This window comes from Mustelus asterias, chromosome 15, assembly GCF_964213995.1.
Source record: "Mustelus asterias chromosome 15, sMusAst1.hap1.1, whole genome shotgun sequence".
NCBI classification, from domain to species: domain Eukaryota; kingdom Metazoa; phylum Chordata; class Chondrichthyes; order Carcharhiniformes; family Triakidae; genus Mustelus; species Mustelus asterias.
The window spans coordinates 97,600,460-97,620,204 of NC_135815.1; the positions used below are offsets into that span (position 1 = coordinate 97,600,460).

Below are 19,745 nucleotides of genomic sequence, written 5' to 3' on the forward strand. Positions count from 1 at the left end.
GTTTTCGTACCTTCCTGATGGATGTAAGAATTCATTTTTGAACTTTAAAACCACATATTTTTTAAAAACGCGCATTTGTTTTATGGATGCATAAAATATTGCAAAGTGAAGTCTACATAGGAACATAGGCATTATAGCAGAAGTAGGCAAAATTCAGCTCTTCGAGCCCACTACGCCATTCAATCAGATCATGGCTGATCTCTCCCTGGTCTCAAATCCACCTCCCCACCTGTTCCCCATATCCCCTTAACCCTTTTTTAAAAATTAGAAATATATCTATCTTCTTCTTGAAACTATTCAATGATTCAGACTCCACCGCGCGATGGGGCAGCAAGTTCCACAAATTCACCACCCTCTGCGAGTAGTTCCCCCTCATCTCAGTTTTAAATCTATTGCCTCTCAACCTATACCTGTGACCTCTTGTTCTAGATTGCCCCACAAGGGGAAACATTTGGTCTACACTTACTGTAATCCTTTTCAAGTTTTATATACCTCAATCAGATCCCCTCTTATCCTTCTAAACTCCAGCGAGTACAAGCCCAAACTGTTTAATCTCTCCCCATATGTCAACCCTTTCAACCCCAGAATCAATCTGGTGAACCTCCCCTGCTTAGTGATAATGGATTAGAATTTCAGAAAATCAAAGCCTGGTTCATGCCCTCGCTGAACCATTTGGATTGGGCAGCATTCTTGCTCCAGTAACATCATTAGTGTTTTTATTCCTCAATTTTCCTGATGTGGTGATGCCAGCGTTGGACTGGGGTGGACACAGAAAAAAGTCTCACAACACCAGGTTAAAGTCCAACAGGTTTATTTGGAATCATGAGCTTTCAGAGCGCTGCTCCTTTCTCAGGTGAGTGGAGAGTTGGAACTCAACTCAGTGGAACCTACCTCTCCACTCACCTGAAAAAGAAGCAGCGCTCCGAAAGCTTGTGATTCCAAATAAACCTGTTGGACTTTAACCTGGTGTTGTGAGACTTATTACTTAATTTTCCTGATTACAATACAGGAGCATAAATGCTACCCAAAATAAAAGGACTATTGCAAACTGAGATGCATTGATCCAAGCTGTTTTACATTTAAGCAACGCATCGCTCTCCATAATCTCTCGTGAATGGTAAAGTGGAAATGTAGAACATTGTACCCAGCTTGTTCCTATTATGAAGAGGCTACTCTTATGTGAGGAATAAAAGAATGACCAGGGTGAGGTTAGGGCCGGTCAAGGACAGTAGTGGGAACTTGTGTATGGAGTCAGTAGAGATAGGCGAGGTGATGAATGAATACTTTTCTTCAGTGTTCACCAAGGAGAGGAGCCATGTTTTTGAGGAAGAGAAGGTGTTACAGGCTAATAGGCTGGAGGAAATAGATGTTCGGAGGGAGGATGTCTTGGCAGTTTTGAATAAACTGAAGGTCGATAAGTCCCCTGGGCCTGATGAAATGTATCCTAGGATTCTGTGGGAGGCAAGGGATGAGATTGCAGAGCCTTTGGCGTTGATCTTTGGGTCCTCACTGTCCACGGGGATGGTGCCAGAGGACTGGAGAATGGCGAATGTTGTTCCTCTGTTTAAGAAAGGGAATAGAAATGACCCTGGTAATTATAGACCGGTTAGTCTTACTTCGGTGGTTGGTAAATTGATGGAAAGGGTCCTTAGGGATGGGATTTACGACCATTTAGAAAGATGCGGATTAATCCGAGATAGTCAGCACGGATTCGTGAAGGGCAAGTCGTGCCTCACAAATTTGATAGAATTTTTTGAGGAGGTAACTAAGTGTGTTGATGAAGGTAGGGCAGTTGATGTCATATACATGGATTTTAGTAAGGCGTTTGATAAGGTCCCCCATGGTCGGCTTATGATGAAAGTGAGGAGGTGTGGGATAGAGGGAAAGTTGGCCGATTGGATAGGTAACTGGCTGTCTGACCGAAGACAGAGGGTGGTGGTCGATGGAAAATTTTCGGATTGGAGGCAGGTTGCTAGCGGTGTGCCGCAGGGATCAGTGCTTGGTCCTCTGCTCTTTGTGATTTTTCTTAATGACTTAGAGGAGGGGGCTGAAGGGTGGATCAGTAAATTTGCTGATGACACCAAGATTGGTGGAGTAGTGGATGAGGTGGAGGGCTGTTGTAGGCTGCAAAGAGACATAGATAGGATGCAAAGCTGGGCTGAAAAATGGCAAATGGAGTTTAACCCTGATAAATGTGAGGTGATTCATTTTGGTAGGACAAATTTAAATGTGGATTACAGGGTCAAAGGTAGGGTTCTGAAGACTGTGGAGGAACAGAGAGATCTTGGGGTCCATATCCACAGATCTCTAAAGGTTGCCAGTCAAGTGGATAGAGCTGTGAAGAAGGCCTATAGTGTGTTAGCTTTTATTAACAGGGGGTTGGAGTTTAAGAGCCGTGGGGTTATGCTGCAACTGTACAGGACCTTGGTGAGACCACATTTGGAATATTGTGTGCAGTTCTGGTCACCTCACTATAAGAAGGATGTGGAAGCGCTGGAAAGAGTGCAGAGGAGATTTACCAGGATGCTGCCTGGTTTGGAGGGTAGGTCATATGAGGAAAGGTTGAGGGAGCTAGGGCTGTTCTCTCTGGAGCGGAGGAGGCTGAGGGGAGACTTAATAGAGGTGTATAAAATGATGAAGGGGATAGATAGAGTGAACGTTCAAAGACTATTTCCTCGGGTGGATGGAGCTATTACAAGGGGGCATAACTATAGGGTTCGTGGTGGGAGATACAGGACGGATATCAGAGATAGGTTCTTTACGCAGAGAGTGGTTGGGGTGTGGAATGGACTGCCTGCAGTGATAGTGGAGTCAGACACTTTAGAAACATTTAAGCGGTTATTGGATAGGCACATGGAGCACACCAGGATGATAGGGAGTGGGATAGCTTGATCTTGGTTTCAGATAAAGCTCGGCACAACATCGTGGGCCGAAGGGCCTGTTCTGTGCTGTACTGTTCTATGTTCTATGTACACTTTATTGATCAAAATACTTCATTATTTGAAAAGGTCATTTTCTTTTGCTGAACAGGGACGGTGCTCCAAGAGGTCACCAGGGCATCATACCGAAGCTCTATATGTCTTAATGTGGTCAGGTATCCCGTTGATGTTTGATCCAAGTTGAAAGCTGCTCTGTGTGATTTATTGAAGAGCCACTTCAGACTCTCAGCTTCAACCATCCGTCAGTTTGATGCACTACCTTTGATCTTTACTCAAGGTTTTTTTAATATAAAAAGTTTGATGTTAAATTGGTGCCAAACAGGAAGCTTTGATGCCCAGGTTTATGTGACAAATGTTAATCCAGGATGAATTTACTACAGATTAAACAGAGGAGACAAAGAAACCTTTGTGTACAAACCACAGTGGAGTAAAGATGAGGCTGTCAAGATGGGAATCTCTTACAACGGGTAATTTGCAGACCACATACACAAGTCTGAGTTCCTGTGAACTCAACACCTGATCAGAGGTAGTCTGGCACTAATAATTAGGTGTTGACAAGCAAGCTAAATAAATTTATTGAATGATTACAGGAGGTACATTATCTTGGCCTTCTGATTCTTAAATAGACCACACTTTTTAATGATTTAAGAGGTAGTTGCTTGGAGACCATTTTAACATAGGTTAAGGGCTGGATCTGCCCGCTCCTCTAACAGCCGTCTATGAAATGCTGGACTAACATGGTGATCATGAGACTCTGTCCAAGTGGCTTAAATAGATATGTGTGTATATATGTCTCGAGCTATAATCATACATTTTTTCCATTTGCATCTAGTTTCCTTTTAAATTAAGATTTCCACTATTTAGGCTTTGCTCTTGTTTAATTAGCTTGTGGAGATCCCTCAATTGTATTACTTTTCAAAAATGGTCCCAAGTTGTATCTCTCATGCCAATCTTGGGTATTAGAATCCCTATGGTGCAGAAAGAGGCCATTCAGCCCATTGGGTCTGCACCAACTCTCTGACAGAGCATCTCACCCAGGTCCCATCCTGGTAACCCCACATATTTACCCACTAATCCCCCTAACCTTTACTCTTGGGACACGAAGGGGCAATTTAGTATGGTCAATCCACCTAACCCACACATCATTAGAATGTGGGAGGAAACCGGAGCACCCGGAGGAAACCCACGGAGACACGGGGAAAATGTGCAAACTCCACAGAGACAGTCACCCAAGGCCGGAATTGAACCCAGGTTCCTGGCACTGTGAGGTAGCAATGCTAGCACAGGACAATGTCAGAATGCTGTCCAGAGACCAAGTTTCGAAGCCTTGTTTTCAATGCCTGCGTGATATTTCAAAGCATAAATTTTGTTCCAAACTCAGTATAAAGGGTCAATGGGACAGACATAGTTTGGAAGTCAAAGTCTGATTCCTCATGCAGAGCTCTTGGCAGAGAAAAGTTGTTCCATTCCTAAGCCAGCTATGAAGTTGTGTTAACAGGGAATTTTCTTTAAATGGAAGTTGATGCATTGGGTAGAATGCAATTTCCATGAGTTCACAGCTAAATAGAAGTTCACTGCAACTCGTGCCATCTCTTCCAATACACCACATCAACTGCATGACCTTCATCAACTCCCTCTGTTACCTATTTAAGAAAAACCCAGCAAGTTCATCAAATACCTTTACTCCTTTAAAAACCCATACTGGTTCTTCCTAATCAACCCACATTTTTTCCATGTAATCACTAATTCTATCCCAAATAATTGTTCCCCGAAGTTCTCTCATCACCAAAGTTAAACCGGCTGCTCTAATTGCTGGGCTTATCCTTACACCCTTGTTCAAAAATGGTTGTAATGTCTGCAATTCTCCAGTCCAATGGCACCTCCCCAACTTTAGAGAAGGCTGTAAGATTATGGCCAGCGCCCCTGCAATTTCCATTCTCACTTCCATTAATATCCTCAGATGCATTTCATGATGTGGAGATGCCGGCGTTGGACTGGGGTGGGCACAGTAAGAAGACTCACAACACCAGGTTAAAGTCCAACAGGTTTATCTGGAATCACGAGCTTTCGGAGCGCCGCTCCTTCATCAGGTGAGTTACTCACCTAATGAAGGAACAGCGCTCCGAAAGCTCGTGATTCCAAATAAACTTGTTGGACTTTAACCTGGTGCTGTGAGACTTCTTACAGATGCATATCACCCGGTCCCGGTCAACTTGTATATCCAACATTTCATCCTTATCAATTTGAACCCTTCCAGTGGCAGAATTTGCTCATCTGTCACTGTGGCCTGGGTAGCATCTACTGCCTTGGTAGTCATGTGACTCCCTTTACATCAACAGATGGGTGGTACCATTTCCCCAGTACCACATTAACCTCAGAGTCACAAAGATATACAGCACAGACTTGTCCATGTCGACCAGGTTTCCTAAACTGAACTATTCCCATTTGTTTGGCCCATATCCCTCTAAACCTTTCCCATCCATGTACCTGTCCAAATGTCTTTTAAATGTTGTAATTGTACCCACCTCTACCACCTCCTCTGGCAGCCCATTCCATAGACGCACCACCCTCTGTGCGAAAAAGTTGCCCCTCTGGTCCCTTTTAAATCTTTTCCCTCTCAGCTTAAATCTATGCCCTCTAGTTTTGGACTCCTCTATCCTGGGGCATAGATAAGGCTATTCACCTGATCTATGCCCCTCATGATTTTATAAACCTCTATAAGGTCACCCCTCACCCTCCTACAGTCCAGGGAACAATGTCCCAGCTGACCCAGCCTCTCCTTATAATTCAAACCTTCCAGTCCCGGTAATATCCTTGTAAATCTTTTTTGTACCCTTTCCAGTTTAATAACATCCTTCCTATAGCAAGGCGACCAGAATTGTACGCAGCATTCCAAATGTGGCTTTACCATTAACGTTCCAACTCCTGTATTCAATGCTCTGACTGATGAAGGCAAGTGTGCCAAACACCTTCTTCACCACCCTGTCTACCTTTGACTCCACTTTCAAGGAACTATGTTTAAAGTTTATTTATTTTATTTTGTGTCACAGATAGGCTTACGTTAGCATTGCAATGAAGTTACTGTGAAAATGCCCTACCTGCACCTTTCAAACCTGAACTCTAATGCTACACTAGTCAGCTGTGGGTAGGCTTTGTTGTGGATTCAAAACTATTTAAGTCTATAAGTGGCACCAAAGGAACAGACCTTTGATTTCATCTACTAGGTGAGCCCCATTGTTTCCAGCTTGGTCCACCTGAGGCGAATGGCTAATTTAAGCTTATTTATTAATGTTACAAGTGAGGCTTACATTGACACTGCAACAAAGTTTCTGTGAAAATGTCCTAGTCACCACACTCCGGCGCCTGTTCGGGTACACTGAGGGAGACTTTAGCATGGCCAATGCACCTAACCAGCATGTCTTTCGGACTGTGGGAGGAAACCGGAGCACCCGGAGGAAACCCACGCAGAAACGGGGAAAATGTGCAGACTCCACACAGACAATGACCCAAGTCAGGAATTGAACCCAGGTCCCTGGCACTGTGAGGCAGCAGTGCTAACCACTGAGCCACCGTGCCGCAAGACCTGAAGACATAGGAGCAGAATTAGGCCACTCGCCCATCGAGTCTGCTCCGCCATTCAATCATGGCTGATATTTTTCTCATCCCCATTCTCCGACTATTCCCCATAACCCTTGATCCCCTTATTAATCAAGAACCTATCTATCTCTGTCTTCAAGACACTCAATGACCTGGCCTCCACAACCTACTGCGGCAAAGGGTTCCACAGATTCACCACTCTCTGGCTGAAGAAATTCCTCCTCATCTCTGTTTTAAAGGATCATCCCTTTAGCCTGAGGTTGTGCCCTCTGGTTCTAGTTTTTCCTACTGGTGGAAACATCCTCTCCACGTCCACTCTAACCAGGCCTCGCAGTATCCTGTAAGTTTCAATAAGATTCCCCCTCATCCTTCTAAACTCAGAGTACAAACCCAGAGTCCTCAACCGTTCCTCATATAGCAAGCTCTTCATTCCAGGGATCATTCTTGTGAACCACCTCAAGACCCTTTCCAAGGCCAGCACATCCTTTCTTAGATATGGGGCCCAAAACTGCGCACAATACTCCAAATGGGGTCTAACCAGAGCCTTACATAGCCTCACAAGTACAACCCTGTTCTTGTATTCTAGCCCTCTCGACATGAATGCTAGCATTACGTTTGCCATCCTAACTGCTGACTGAACCTGCACGTTAACGACTGAACCTGCAAATGCCGCCTAGAGATTTTCCTTTCGACAATACCTGAATTGTGATACAGTGAGGGGGCTTAAATAAAAGCTCTGCTCCAATAGCTGCTCAAGAAAACATTGAGTACTTAAGCAGTTTGGATAAGGGGAAAGAATCTACTTTCACAAGACTTAATTGTATCAGATTCAATAAGTGCATCTCAATGATCTAACTGAGGGTTATACGATAGGATTGTTCAGCGAAAGACCCACAGCACAAACAAGACAGCATCGGAAAGAAATAAGTCCTTGGCAGTTCCCTCATTTACTACCCAGGAGGAGCTCGGAGACATTGCCTCTCTCAACACTGGCAAAGACTCCTCTGAATCAATTATATTTACTGTTTTATTTGCGGGAAATAATAACCAACATGTTAGCTTTTCCTACAGAATCACTTATGTCCTTTACTCCTCGGAATTCAGAGAACGATGTTTCTCAGGAGTGACTGAGGAATGTACAGAAATTACTCCTCAATTGGATCACATATATAAAAAACCCTTGGGTCACTTCCTTTTAATTCCAGTCCTTTGATGCAACACAGATTTTTAAATCAACAGAGGCCTTGAATTCCTGGTAGAGAAACTCAAAATAGTCACCCTTCTGCCAATCGTTTACTAAATAAATGTGGGCAATTGGCTTGCAAAAAACTGATCCCAAAAGGTGCATATTTCTGTATAGCAGAGCATCCCACAAATGTTTTAACATTCATCAATATCACAGTGCATTTTGTGAATCGATTTTATGAACAAGAGAGGCTTTTTCTTCCTCTGGTGTTAATTTTTAGTAAGAAGTTTAACAACACCAGGTTAAAGTCCAACAGGTTTATTTGGTAGCAAAAGCTATGTTGGACTTTAACCTGGTGTTGTTAAACTTCTTACTGTGTTTACCCCAGTCCAACGCCGGCATCTCCACATCGTTAATTTTTAGCACATCCCACAGTCCAAAGATGTGCGGGTTAAGTTGATTAGCCATGCTAAAATTGCCCTTAGTGTCCTGAGATGCGTAGGTTAGAGGGATTAGTGGGTAAATATGTAGGGATACGGAGGTAGGGCCTGGGTGGGATTGTGGTCGGTGCACTCGATGGGCCGAATGGCCTCTTTCTGTACTGTAGGGATTCTATGATATAATTTTCGTTACTAATCCACCAACCAATGAAAATCCACCTTTCATTACTTATTGTCTCAAAACTTACCAGAATTTTGAAAATCTCTAACAGACTCCTTCATCAATCATAGAATCGTACAGTGCCGAGGGAGGCCATTTGGCCCATCGAGTCGGCACCGACCACAATCCCACCCAGGCCCTATCTCCATAACCCCATGCATTTACCCTAGCTAGTCCCCCTGACACTAAGGGGCAATTTAGCATGGCCAATCCACCTAACCCGCACATCTTTTGGTCTACAGAAAACATTCTTCTGTAGACTTCCCCATCAAAGTACTCATCTGTCCTCTGGAGCGGAACCCATATGGAACTTTGCCCTCTAGTGAGCTGGCACCTGTACCATCCTTGCCCCCCATCTGGGTTTTACAGCGGTGCTTTGCCCAGTGTCTCATCAAATGCAGATTCCACCATTGATCTATTCTCCAAGACAGCTGTGACTGGGAGTGTGAATTCAAGTGGTGGTGGCGTGTCTTCACTCTTTTGTTCTTGGATACCTGAAAGGAAAAATATACAAAGGTGAGGTTGTGCTGCCTGCACCAGTTGCAAGTTGTAAATCAGAAGAAAGTGTATGACAAAGGGGATGGGGAGTGAAGGGTGAAGTGGAACGTGATGAGGGTTAGGCGAGAGGAGACGATCTTTTGATTGCTTCAGCCCTGCACTTGGTCACAGCCTTAGTAATAGGCATTGCAATTACAGACTTCTTGATTGGTAAAGGCATCAAAGGTTACGGGGAAAAGGCAGGAGAATGGGGATGAGGAACATATCTGCCATGATTGAATGGTGGAGTAGACTCAATGGGCCAAATGGCTTAATTCTCTTCTAATATCTTATGGTCTTCACAGTCTCTTCCAGTTCATGTTTGCTGTGTGCCACCTTGTAAGATGGAGGTGCGTGATAGAGAATGTGGTTGGGTGACGTGGCTGGCATGACTGCATTCAAGTTGTGAATTGTGGGTGAGGGCATGCAATGGTGTTAGCTGTGGGATAGTGCAGTGAAAGTCAGGTGTGAATCTTGATTGATAAAGAGATTGTTGGTAGGCGAGTGTTGATTTGGGCATTGTCTGAGGCTAGTGGTGCAGTCGATGCGATTTAGCACTTGAAGATGCAGACAATGTCTGTCACCACTTCAGTGAAGTCATTGAAATTCGTTACTGCCTCCAGGTTCTCAGAGATTGGCCCTTGGCACTAATCTCTTTGATTATCTGCTCCAATTGCCTTTTGTGCCCATGCCTGGAGGGTTTCCTGCAGGCACCAGATATCCCTCTTCCTTTCCACCTCCGCCACCGAGGCTGTTAGTGCAGCATCTGAAAACCTTGGAGCCCACTTCCTTCCACGTTGTGCCTTTCTTCACTGCTTTCCCATGACTGGCAGCAGCATCGTCTTAAGAGGTGCAAGTGATGCCAGGAAGTTACACCTTTAGGGCAACTGCTGATAACCACTCTGTTCATAGACTGAATGTAACACTAGCTGTGCACACAACACAAAACTGGCATGTTATCCACACAAAATAGCTCCTATTAATCTCACTTTTTGATCTCTGCCCCCCATTTTCAGCTACTACCCAGTTCACCCCAGGTATTTACACTCTTAGATCTTACACATCTTAGCATTCAGGGTGCGCTTCCTTTCATTATTCTTTTTCTTAAAATCTACTGCCTGTACTTCATTTTTCGCTGCATCTGCCATCTATGTCAACTTTGCCAATCTTACCACACCCTCCTCCATCGGTTTGCCATGTCCTTTCACATGATTATAGTAAATTTAATATATCCTGTCTTTATCCAAATTATTTACAAGGAATGGTAAACAGATCCTGAAACAGATCCCAGAGAAACACTGCAATCCACATCTGGTCAATCCAAACAAAACACCTATTATTCCCTGCTGTTTTCCATCCAAGGCTATTGGCGTGCAGTTGTTAAATATCACGCTCTAGCTTTCATTCCCCAGAATGAGCATTCTGTTGTTCTGGAAGTTGGTCTGAAGTTCCTCAGAATTTCAATTTCTGTTCCCCTTTCCTACCTGTAATAACATCCAGAGATGGAAAAAAGTTATGAATGTTGCATTACCCATCACAGTTTAGATTCTCCCAATCACAGCATTGTTACAGGGCAGAAGGAAGCCATTCGGCCCACTGTGCATGTTCCAGCTGGTTTAGTGCCATTCCCCTAGCTTTTCCCCGTATCCCTGCACATTATTTCTATTCAAAATCATCTAATGCCCTCTTGAATGCCTCGATTGAACCTGCCTCCACCACACTTCCAGGCAGAACATTCCAGGCCCCAGCCATTCACTGCGTGAAAAAGTATTTTCTCACATCACATTTGTTCTTTTTTATAAATAATTTTAAATGTGCCCTCTCGTTCTCGATCCTTTTATGAGCGAGAACAATTTCTCCCCATCTACTCTGTCCAGCCCCCTCATGACTTTCAATGTCTCTGTCAAACCTCCTCTCAGCTGCCTTCTCTCCGAGGAGAACAAGTCCCAATCTCTCCAATCTATCCTCAGAACTGAAGTTTCTCATCCCTCGAACTGTTCTTGCCACATTTACTTGCTCTGGCAGACACTTTATACGACTTGCCCAAAGGACACAAGCAGGAGAGGGCCTGAGTTTGTCCCGGATTTCAGGATGTCCAGGTGCTAACTCTGCAGGTAGTAACCACAATGCGTGAAACCTTCAAAAACCACAATGGTTTCCGATGAGCAACATGCAGTTTGTACTGCCAGATAGAACCATGGTTGTCTTCGTGGCAGCTGTTATGCTTGGGAGTTCAATCACCATCACACAAGGATCCCTAGTGGATCCTCATTTCTGTCTCTGGCCTGCTGATTGAATACTCCTTATTTCAGCACACTTGCTGTTGGTCCTCTAATCAGAAATACAAGGGGGCCATTCAGCCAATCAAGCTGAGTTTTCCATTGAAACTTATCATCCCCAATTCCAATTTTCAGCATTCAACAACCTCTTGAGTGACTCGCGTTTTGCCTCACCTTACATGCAAGGCCATTACCTGTACTGATCACACCTTCCCGCGTCTTGAATTTGCCAGTTTGTGTCCAAGCTGCCTCATCCTCCAGTGGTGTTCAACTTCAAACAGTGCTCAGAATTAACCGTTTAATTGTCTTCATATGGAGCGCATTTCTTAAGATCCCCTCTCAATTGTCATCTTGGACTGGAGTCCAAGCTTTTCTAGCCTTTCCTCACCGACACAAAAGATTGCCCTCATCAAAGATGTGACCAGTTTATCCAGAGTTCAACATGCAGTTGAATACATACTCTGGATCTTTTGTTTGATTACCTTCAAGTATCACAGAATATTTATCGCAGAGACAGAATCCATGAAGGGCATACCGAACATTAATCATTCAGTCCCTCCACCATTGAGACACAATGGCAGCACTGTGCACCATCTACAAGATGCAGTATAGCAACATCTTCCAAACCTGTGACCTCTATCACCTGGAAGGACAAGGGTAGCAGAGGCATGGGAACACCACCACTTGCAAATTCCCCTCCATGTCGCACACCATCCTGATTTGGAACAGTCGTCATTCATTTACTATCGCTGGGTCAAAGTCCTTGAATTCTCTCCCTAACATCAGTGCGGGTGTACCTATCACGTGGACTGTTGCGGTTCAAGGCGGGAGCTCACCACCATTTTCTCAAGGGCAGCTAGGGGTGGGCAATAAATGGTAGCCTGGCCAGCGATGCCCACATCCCGTGAACAAATGAAGAAAATACTGAGAACGGGCTGCAGAAAGAATAGTCATGCCAGGCCAAATGGCCTTATCTTGTTCCCAGCTCTATGCTCTTCAGCAACCACATCTGGAAGCATAATTTTAGTTCTCAGGAATAACTGAGAAACATACAAACAAGGTAAATATAAGTACTGTTATTTTGTTGTTCAATATGTGTACTTTCCAAATGCCTCATCCAATAGACACTGCAAAATGTTATTGAGACACACCTGTGCTAGATACCTGGTGCCACTCAAAAAGGTGACATTTAATCTAGTATTTTATTTTAATTTAACATCCAACTGCCCTTTGACTACAAGTCTTTGTGCACACTCAAATCCTTGCTTTATTGCTGAATTTACAAACAGACATATACACTCAGGTGATTACATTCAGAAAGAGAGACAGAGGACAGACAGAGAGAATCCTTTTTCCCAAAAATTTTATTAAAGGATATAAAACATTAGCATAATAATTTGTAATCATCAATTAAAAGCACCTTTAAAGCTCTTCATTTAGCCCTGGCAGTTTACATATAACATATAGTGGAATTAATACAGTGCAACATCAATTCTTTTCAGATTAATTCTTGCTTAAGATCGAGTTACATATACAAAACTATTTACCTTTTGCTGTAAACACAATGTACAGTAAAACATCCAAACTCAACTATAAAATATCCAAATTTACACATAATAACTTGAGCCCATGGTCAGTGGAAAACACATTCCTTACTCCCCTCCCATCACAATCTGGGTTTCCATGGCTGTAAGTCAAAGCTCAGCACTTTTAAACATTTCATTAAAGAAATAAATTGCCAATCACTGGCTTTCTGACGGTAAGGGAATTATTAACGACCTTTTGTCCTTTTTGATCACACATTTAATACGGACCTGCAATTCAGAACAGTTTTCAAATTGCTGATCTGTTGTTACAAGTTTGATATTGCTTCAAATGCAGCTTCGAGGCACATCTTTAAACTCGATCTTGAAATTCAGGGGGAAGAAACGTCACCAGATGTAGCGACAAGCTCTGACATTACTTTTAAAAAGCGGAACATTGCCATGTAATCGCAATGATGTGAGAAATGTTTCACTTCATGAATAGATATTGCAATTTAATTACCCAAAAATGTATAATCTATTTTCAACGTTATATTTTTAAAACTTATTCGCCACCACGATTGTCCCAGATCCACAATTACAGACTACCTTGGGGTCAATCAAACCTCAACAGTCCGAAATCTTAGGGACTGATTCATTGGCTGAGATTCTGCACTCTCCTACTGACCACAGTAGGATATTTCAGAACAACAGAAAGAGGTTATTAGGAGATTCATTAATCACAATCTGTTGTAAAGAAGCTCCAATGTAATGCACAGCAACATCTCGTGCAGCAAGTAGGATGGATGCTGAAAGATAAACTTGGCATTGCAAGCTAGATAGGTCCAGCACATCAGGTGCTCCTGTTGAAAAGAAGCTGTGCTGTTGCAAAAGCAGCAGAAGCGAGTTTGTGCACACCAGTGTTTGGGGAACATATAATTAAAGGAAATGTGAAAGAATTACCGTTTTACAGGATATCATGGTGCAGTCAATTTGACTTCAGTGTATACCTAATGACTCTTAATTGTATGCAATTTAAAACAAAAATAAAAACATCGAGGACCTACACCCATTGCACATCCTTGTTAAATGTGCAGTTTTACTATTTACGTCTGAAGTATATAATTTTCACCTACATTACATGCTACCATATTTTCAGCCAAAGTTGCCAACGAACTCAGGAAGATGTCCTGCATGATAGTACTAATAGCACAAGGTTAACAGTTTCACATTTAGATCGCTGAATGCTAAGCTTAACGTGTTACAGCGCACTGCGTGCACACAATCACATCTATTATAGCTCCCCCTGTAAATGTAAAATGGAGATATCTGATCAAACCTCCAATTTATTAGCAGCCCCAAGGTTGGTACGTGATATTAACTAAATAACTAGTTACTTTATGAAGTGAAACAAATATTGAAGTTGGACCACCCAATAGCTACTAAATATAGTGTCTAATATAGCATATATTACCTGAATCAGATGGCAAACGTGGAATGCAATGCATTGTGTAAAACAAGTTAATCGGGAAGATGCGTTCCTTCACATTAGACTGTATATTAGACTAAAAAAAAAATCCCAATTAATAGGATGAACACTCGAGAGAAACCAACTGCAATCATCTTCATTTTAAGCAGAGATGAAATGCTCAGAATAAAGCAGCACTTACCAGCATAATCAGGATACATAAAGTACAAAGTGCAAATATTATTGTATCAAAAAAGATAAAACTCTCAATATCCTTTACATAATTAAAATATATGAAATACATTATAGCTGGGTAGTCTATCTGAGGCTGCAATGTGGTGCCATTTTAAAGAAGTCAACTGTATTCAGGTCACAGGGTTTCGAAGCCTGCAGACACCACCTTCTATCGCCAGCGACTGTCCAGCCACAGCTCCTGGTGGAAGCCTTGAAATGTGAGTCTGTAAATAAACAGATTCACCCATTTTAGAATTCCAGATAAACACAGCTGTACAATGTGGACTCAAACATTGCCTCAATTACTCACTCGGAATCTAAAAATTGAACTAGTGTCATTGATAAATACCATCCAACCAGTTTGCGCTGGCAATAAACTACACCTGCATCCAGCATGCACTTCCTCAGAGTTCAAGCATCCCTCTATATCCTGGCTGGGGGAAAAGTAGAGAGATATTAAGGAACACTTGAGCTATTAAGGACTAGAACATCATGAATTGACTGGGTGACTACATACGTTCCTAGCTGCAATGTTGACAAACTACCAAATCTTTCCTCTCCATCCTTTTATCCAAAGAGGATGGACGGATCACATGTGGCCAAAAACAGAAAAATTATTATTCTGAGTATGGAATGGGTTACAACATAATGATATTCAATACAAACTAAATCTGCAAACCTTCCAATGCCATGGAACAGGGCAAACTCTTCATATGGACATTATATTCAGAAGTTTGGATATATTTTTTCCTCCAATGTTAAGACTCTTTTTGTTATGCTGGTTAAAGAAAAGCTTGCATTTATATAGCACCTTTTAGGACCTCAGGACTTTTCAAAGTGCCTTTAAAGTGTAGTAATGGTTGTAATATAGGAGAACATGGCAGACAATTTGCCTACAAACAGTAATGTTGTAATGACTGGATAATCTATTTAATTATCTTGGTTGATGGATATATATTGGCCAGAAAGCTCTCGCCCTTCTTTGAATAATACCATGGGGCTTTCTACATCTGAGGGGCCTTGCTTTAATATCTCATCCAGAAGATGTTTCTAAGACTGGGCAGTATTCCTTCCATACTGCGCTGAAGTATCAAGCTAGGCTGTCCTGGAGTAGGGTTGAACCAACAGCTACCACTGAATCTAGGCTGACACCTCTGTGCAGATACAGAACTAAAATGGTTCAAGGACTCTGGTGTTTTTGCATAACATAGATCCCAGCACAAAATGGCAAGTAATGTTATTGGTAAAGATTCACAATAATGAAGATCAAAAACTTGTACTGGAGTTTAATACAAGAATTAATTATACAATAAATCAATAAAGATATACAAGCAAGGGTATTGGAAAAGTTCATAAGGTTTTAGGTTGTGAGATTACAAAAATACATTAAACTAATTATTAGGTTGTACTAAACCTTGACATTCTCCCTACACACAGGAGATTCAAAGAAGGGCAATTAAAAATATCTTAAGGCTCTCTTATCAGGATAAGCTCAAGGTACTGGGCTACTTTTATCAGAGAAACACAACTATAAATTAACTATGATTTAAGGTTTTAAAATGAAAGTAGAATTAAGATTCTGTCCTGTTGGATTGCATTGAGATGGATGAGAGATGGGAGGACCTTGGATGTTTGTACATAAAATATACAAGCAAAGGAGTTGGATCTGATCCTTGGAGTACAGCATTTTTCAGATCCACTGCCCCTGGAGTGAGTATGAATTCCCCATTGTCCTGCAGAAGATGGCGAGATAAAGTTTTGAGAGCACATTTCCTGTTTTACATCACAGGGTATTTGATTTGTCACATGCATTGGGATGCAGTGAATAGTATTGTTTCTTGCGCGCTATACAGACAAAGCATACCGTTCATAGAGTACATAAGGAAGAAGGAAAGGAGAGGGCACAGAATATAGTGTTACAGTCACAGATAGGATGGAGAGAAACGATCAACTTAATACATGGTAGGTCCACTCAAAAGTGTGAGGCAGAAGAACCTGTTCTTGAGTCGGTTGTTACGTTTTTCTCAGACTTTTGAATCTTTTTTCTGACGGCAGAAGGTGGAAGAGAGAATGTCCGGGGTGCATGGGGTCCTTGATTATGCTGGCTGCTTTTCTGAGGCAGTGGGAAGTGTAGATGGAGTCAATGGATGGGAGGCTGGCTTGTGAGATGGACTGGGCTACATTCACAACATTTTGTAGTTTGTTGCGGTCTTGGTCAAAGCAGGAGCCATACCAAGCTGTGATACATCTGGAAAGGTTGCTTTAGTTGAAAATAAGAGGATTTCAGAATTATGGAGTTTTGTTTGGTTATTTGGGAGAAGCGAGAGAGAAACAGCGAGGTTTTTTTCTTTCCGTTGGCTTCTGGGTTTTTTGCACCTCTCCCAGAGAATTGTGCAAAGTGTGGGGTAAATGGTGCTGGTGGCTACACTATGTGGATGGGTAGTGCTTAGTGGACTGGATGTTCCAATCCCACCCTTCCTTCTGTATCTTCATGACACCTTACCCACTGGAGGTTTCTACAGGAGGGTATGAAAAAGCTTCCTACAATTCTGGGACATTTTGTGTTGGAGAGTGTATTGCAATTTTTCAGCATGCTTTTCAAAATGTTCACAAATATTAACAATCTTCAATGTTGTCTGCTAGTAATTCTGGCACTGAATTACTTACAGTAAACCTGATCGGCTTACTGCAATGGAAACCAAGTTAGAAGGAAAGGCAGGCTTCAAAGATCAAAAAATACTCTTGCGAAACAATTGCTTTAAACTGTTGCACAGATCAGAAAAATATAACAAAGGGGGTGACTTTGCAGTTCTAAAACAAACACATGGGACAAATAACAGCTTTATATTTAAGCAATAGGAAATGACTAGCATGTGTCTGTGTGTGGAGAGAAGGGTTTGACCAAGTTAGTACTTGATCTGGCTTGAGGTAATGTCAAGAGCCAAATCACTGGCATGGTGAAATCCTGATGCACATTCTTACATTTGGTCAACAGATTGCAAACAGAAGTGTATAAAATACAGATTTACGTTTGAAAGAACATTTGGATTGGCAGAAAACTCAGAGGGAATAATAAAAACTTCAAATGGAAATTTTATAATGTGCATTTAGGAATCTTGCACTACTCCTATCACAGTTGTGATATGTTTTCGTGAGTGAATAAAAGTCAAAGTCAAATATATCATTCTCATTGTACTACAAGGAATCACACAATGGCAAGGATTGCTCTTTCGTGCTTTACTTAAAGGATTTTTGTAGATACAACCTCAGCACAACAAAAAATGGTGGCAAGCTGAGAACCCTAGACATTGCAGCTGAAGAAACACGAAGGATTAATGACATAACTGTAAGCAGATGCCTGACTCGATTTATCGCTTCAAAATGCCCGCATCTACAGACAGACCAAAACACTCAGTCCAGGGAACAACAGGGTCACTGTTAGGTTAGGATGTAATAAATAGGAAAATCGATCAGAAGAACAAGTGGTTAACTGGATCTGTCACTTATTCATGAAAGAGGAGGGAACAAAATACTCTAAATAATCTTTAACATAGAAAATGTCTCGGTGTTTTTTGGGGGAAGAAAGTAAATAAATAAGAGAGTTTAAAAAGGGATAATAGGTTGAACATTAAGTCAGGGTGTCAGAGTTAACTGAAAACATATGCTCTGAAAAATAGGGTTTGAAGGTATTTTTTAAAAAGAGGGAGAAGAGAATTAGGCAGATAGAAGATCAGCCATGATTATACAGAATGGGGGAACAGGTTCATGGGGCTTATGATCTGCTCCTATTTTCTAAGTTTCTAAGGACACCCTAAAGGATCAGGACAATATTGCATCCGAAAGGGACTTGGGGTGAGAAATTACAAAATATAAAGCGAACTTAGGAGGAACCCGATGACTGTGTTCAGATCTTAGGTTAGCATTTGCCTCACAGCGCCAGGGACTTGGGTTCAATTCCAGCCTCGGATGGCTGTCTGTATGGAGTTTGCACATTCTCCCCGTGTCTGCGGGGGTTTCCTCCGGATGCTCTAGTTTCCTCACACAGTCCAAAGATGTGGGAGTTAGGTGGATTGGCCATGTTAAATTGTCCCCAAGTGTTAGGGGGACAAGCAGGGTAAATGCGTGGGGTTGTAGTGGTGAGGCCTGGGCGGGATCGTTGTCAGTGCAGGTTCGACGGGCTGAATGGCTTCCTCCTGCACTGTAGTGATTTTGAGGGCTGCCTTCTGGCCTAATACAGAGAAAACTAAAGTTATTTTCAAGCACAAGTACATGACGGAAAAGCGTGTACTCAAATATCTAATTTCCATAGAATTTATTTTATCCAACTAATGATTATTACAGAAGGGAGGGGTACTCTGCTCAAGCCATGTACTGAAAACATTATATACAAATTGAATATTACATTTATGTAAATTAGGTAACTAAAATGCCAAAAATGCGCTGAGAAATAACGTGCGAAACACATTACTCTTCAAAGAGTTTATATTTACTGTAATTCCCACAGTGTTTAACTAGTAAAAGAACAGAAAGGCAAAAATTAGAAGACCAGAATCTGCACCTGTAGAGATCAGGTCAACAGCTTTTGCTTTGTTCCTATACCAGGTTGAAGTCTATTATTTTCCAATACTGGCAACAATATCTCCAGCCTTTCCACATGCCATAAAAAAGCCGCTTTCATCACCACTGATCAAGACAACAGATGTTGGCAAAAGAAACTTCCAAAATCCAACATACAGACGGGTCAGAGTACGCAGAGCAGCTGACTGGAAAATAAATTATGGCAAGCATGTAAAATAATTTTAAAATCAGAGGAAGAACAAAATACTGCTTTTAAACAGATCATATTCTTTCACTGACCTGTTTCAAACATGCAACAGAAGTTAGCTAAATTGACTGTTTTCAATTTGATCTTTTACAAATATACTTAAGAATAAACACAGTCTACTTCTCCCCCGTAAAAATGACACAACCAACCAGTGACTGCCCTTGACATCAGCACAACCTTTGATCAAGTGTGGCATCCATGAGGCCTGGCATAACCAGAGTCAATGGGAATTGAGGGGGGAGAACTCTGTCCACCGGTTCAAGTCATTCCTAGCACAGCTTGTGCTGATTGAAGGCCAATCGTCTCAGTCCCAGGACATTGCTGCATTCGTTCCTCAGGACAGTGTCCTAGGCCCAACCATCTTCATCTGCTTCATCAATGACCTTCCTTTCATTACAAGGTCAGAAGTAGCTATGTTTGCTGATGATTGCACAATGCCCAGCACCATTCACAGCTCCTCAGATACTGAAGCAGTCCGTACTAATATGCAGCAAGAT

General features: G+C 42.1%; 1 protein-coding gene across 3 annotated transcripts in view; it reads right to left on the bottom strand.

Moving 5' to 3' along the window:
* Positions 1–12,444: 12,444 nt before the first annotated feature.
* The window catches only part of tasp1 (taspase, threonine aspartase, 1), a 73,363-nt gene continuing 66,062 nt past the window's right edge, over positions 12,445–19,745 (bottom strand). The window contains exon 13 of one of the 3 annotated variants that reach the window (XR_013499690.1): positions 12,445–14,647. Coding sequence is in view for 2 of the 3 variants with exons in the window: in XM_078230365.1 (XP_078086491.1) it covers positions 14,555–14,647 (93 nt within the window). In the remaining variant the exon portion in view is untranslated. The remainder of the gene's footprint in view (positions 14,648–19,745) is intronic. The other 2 variants (XM_078230365.1, XM_078230366.1) reach the window with 2 other exon arrangements.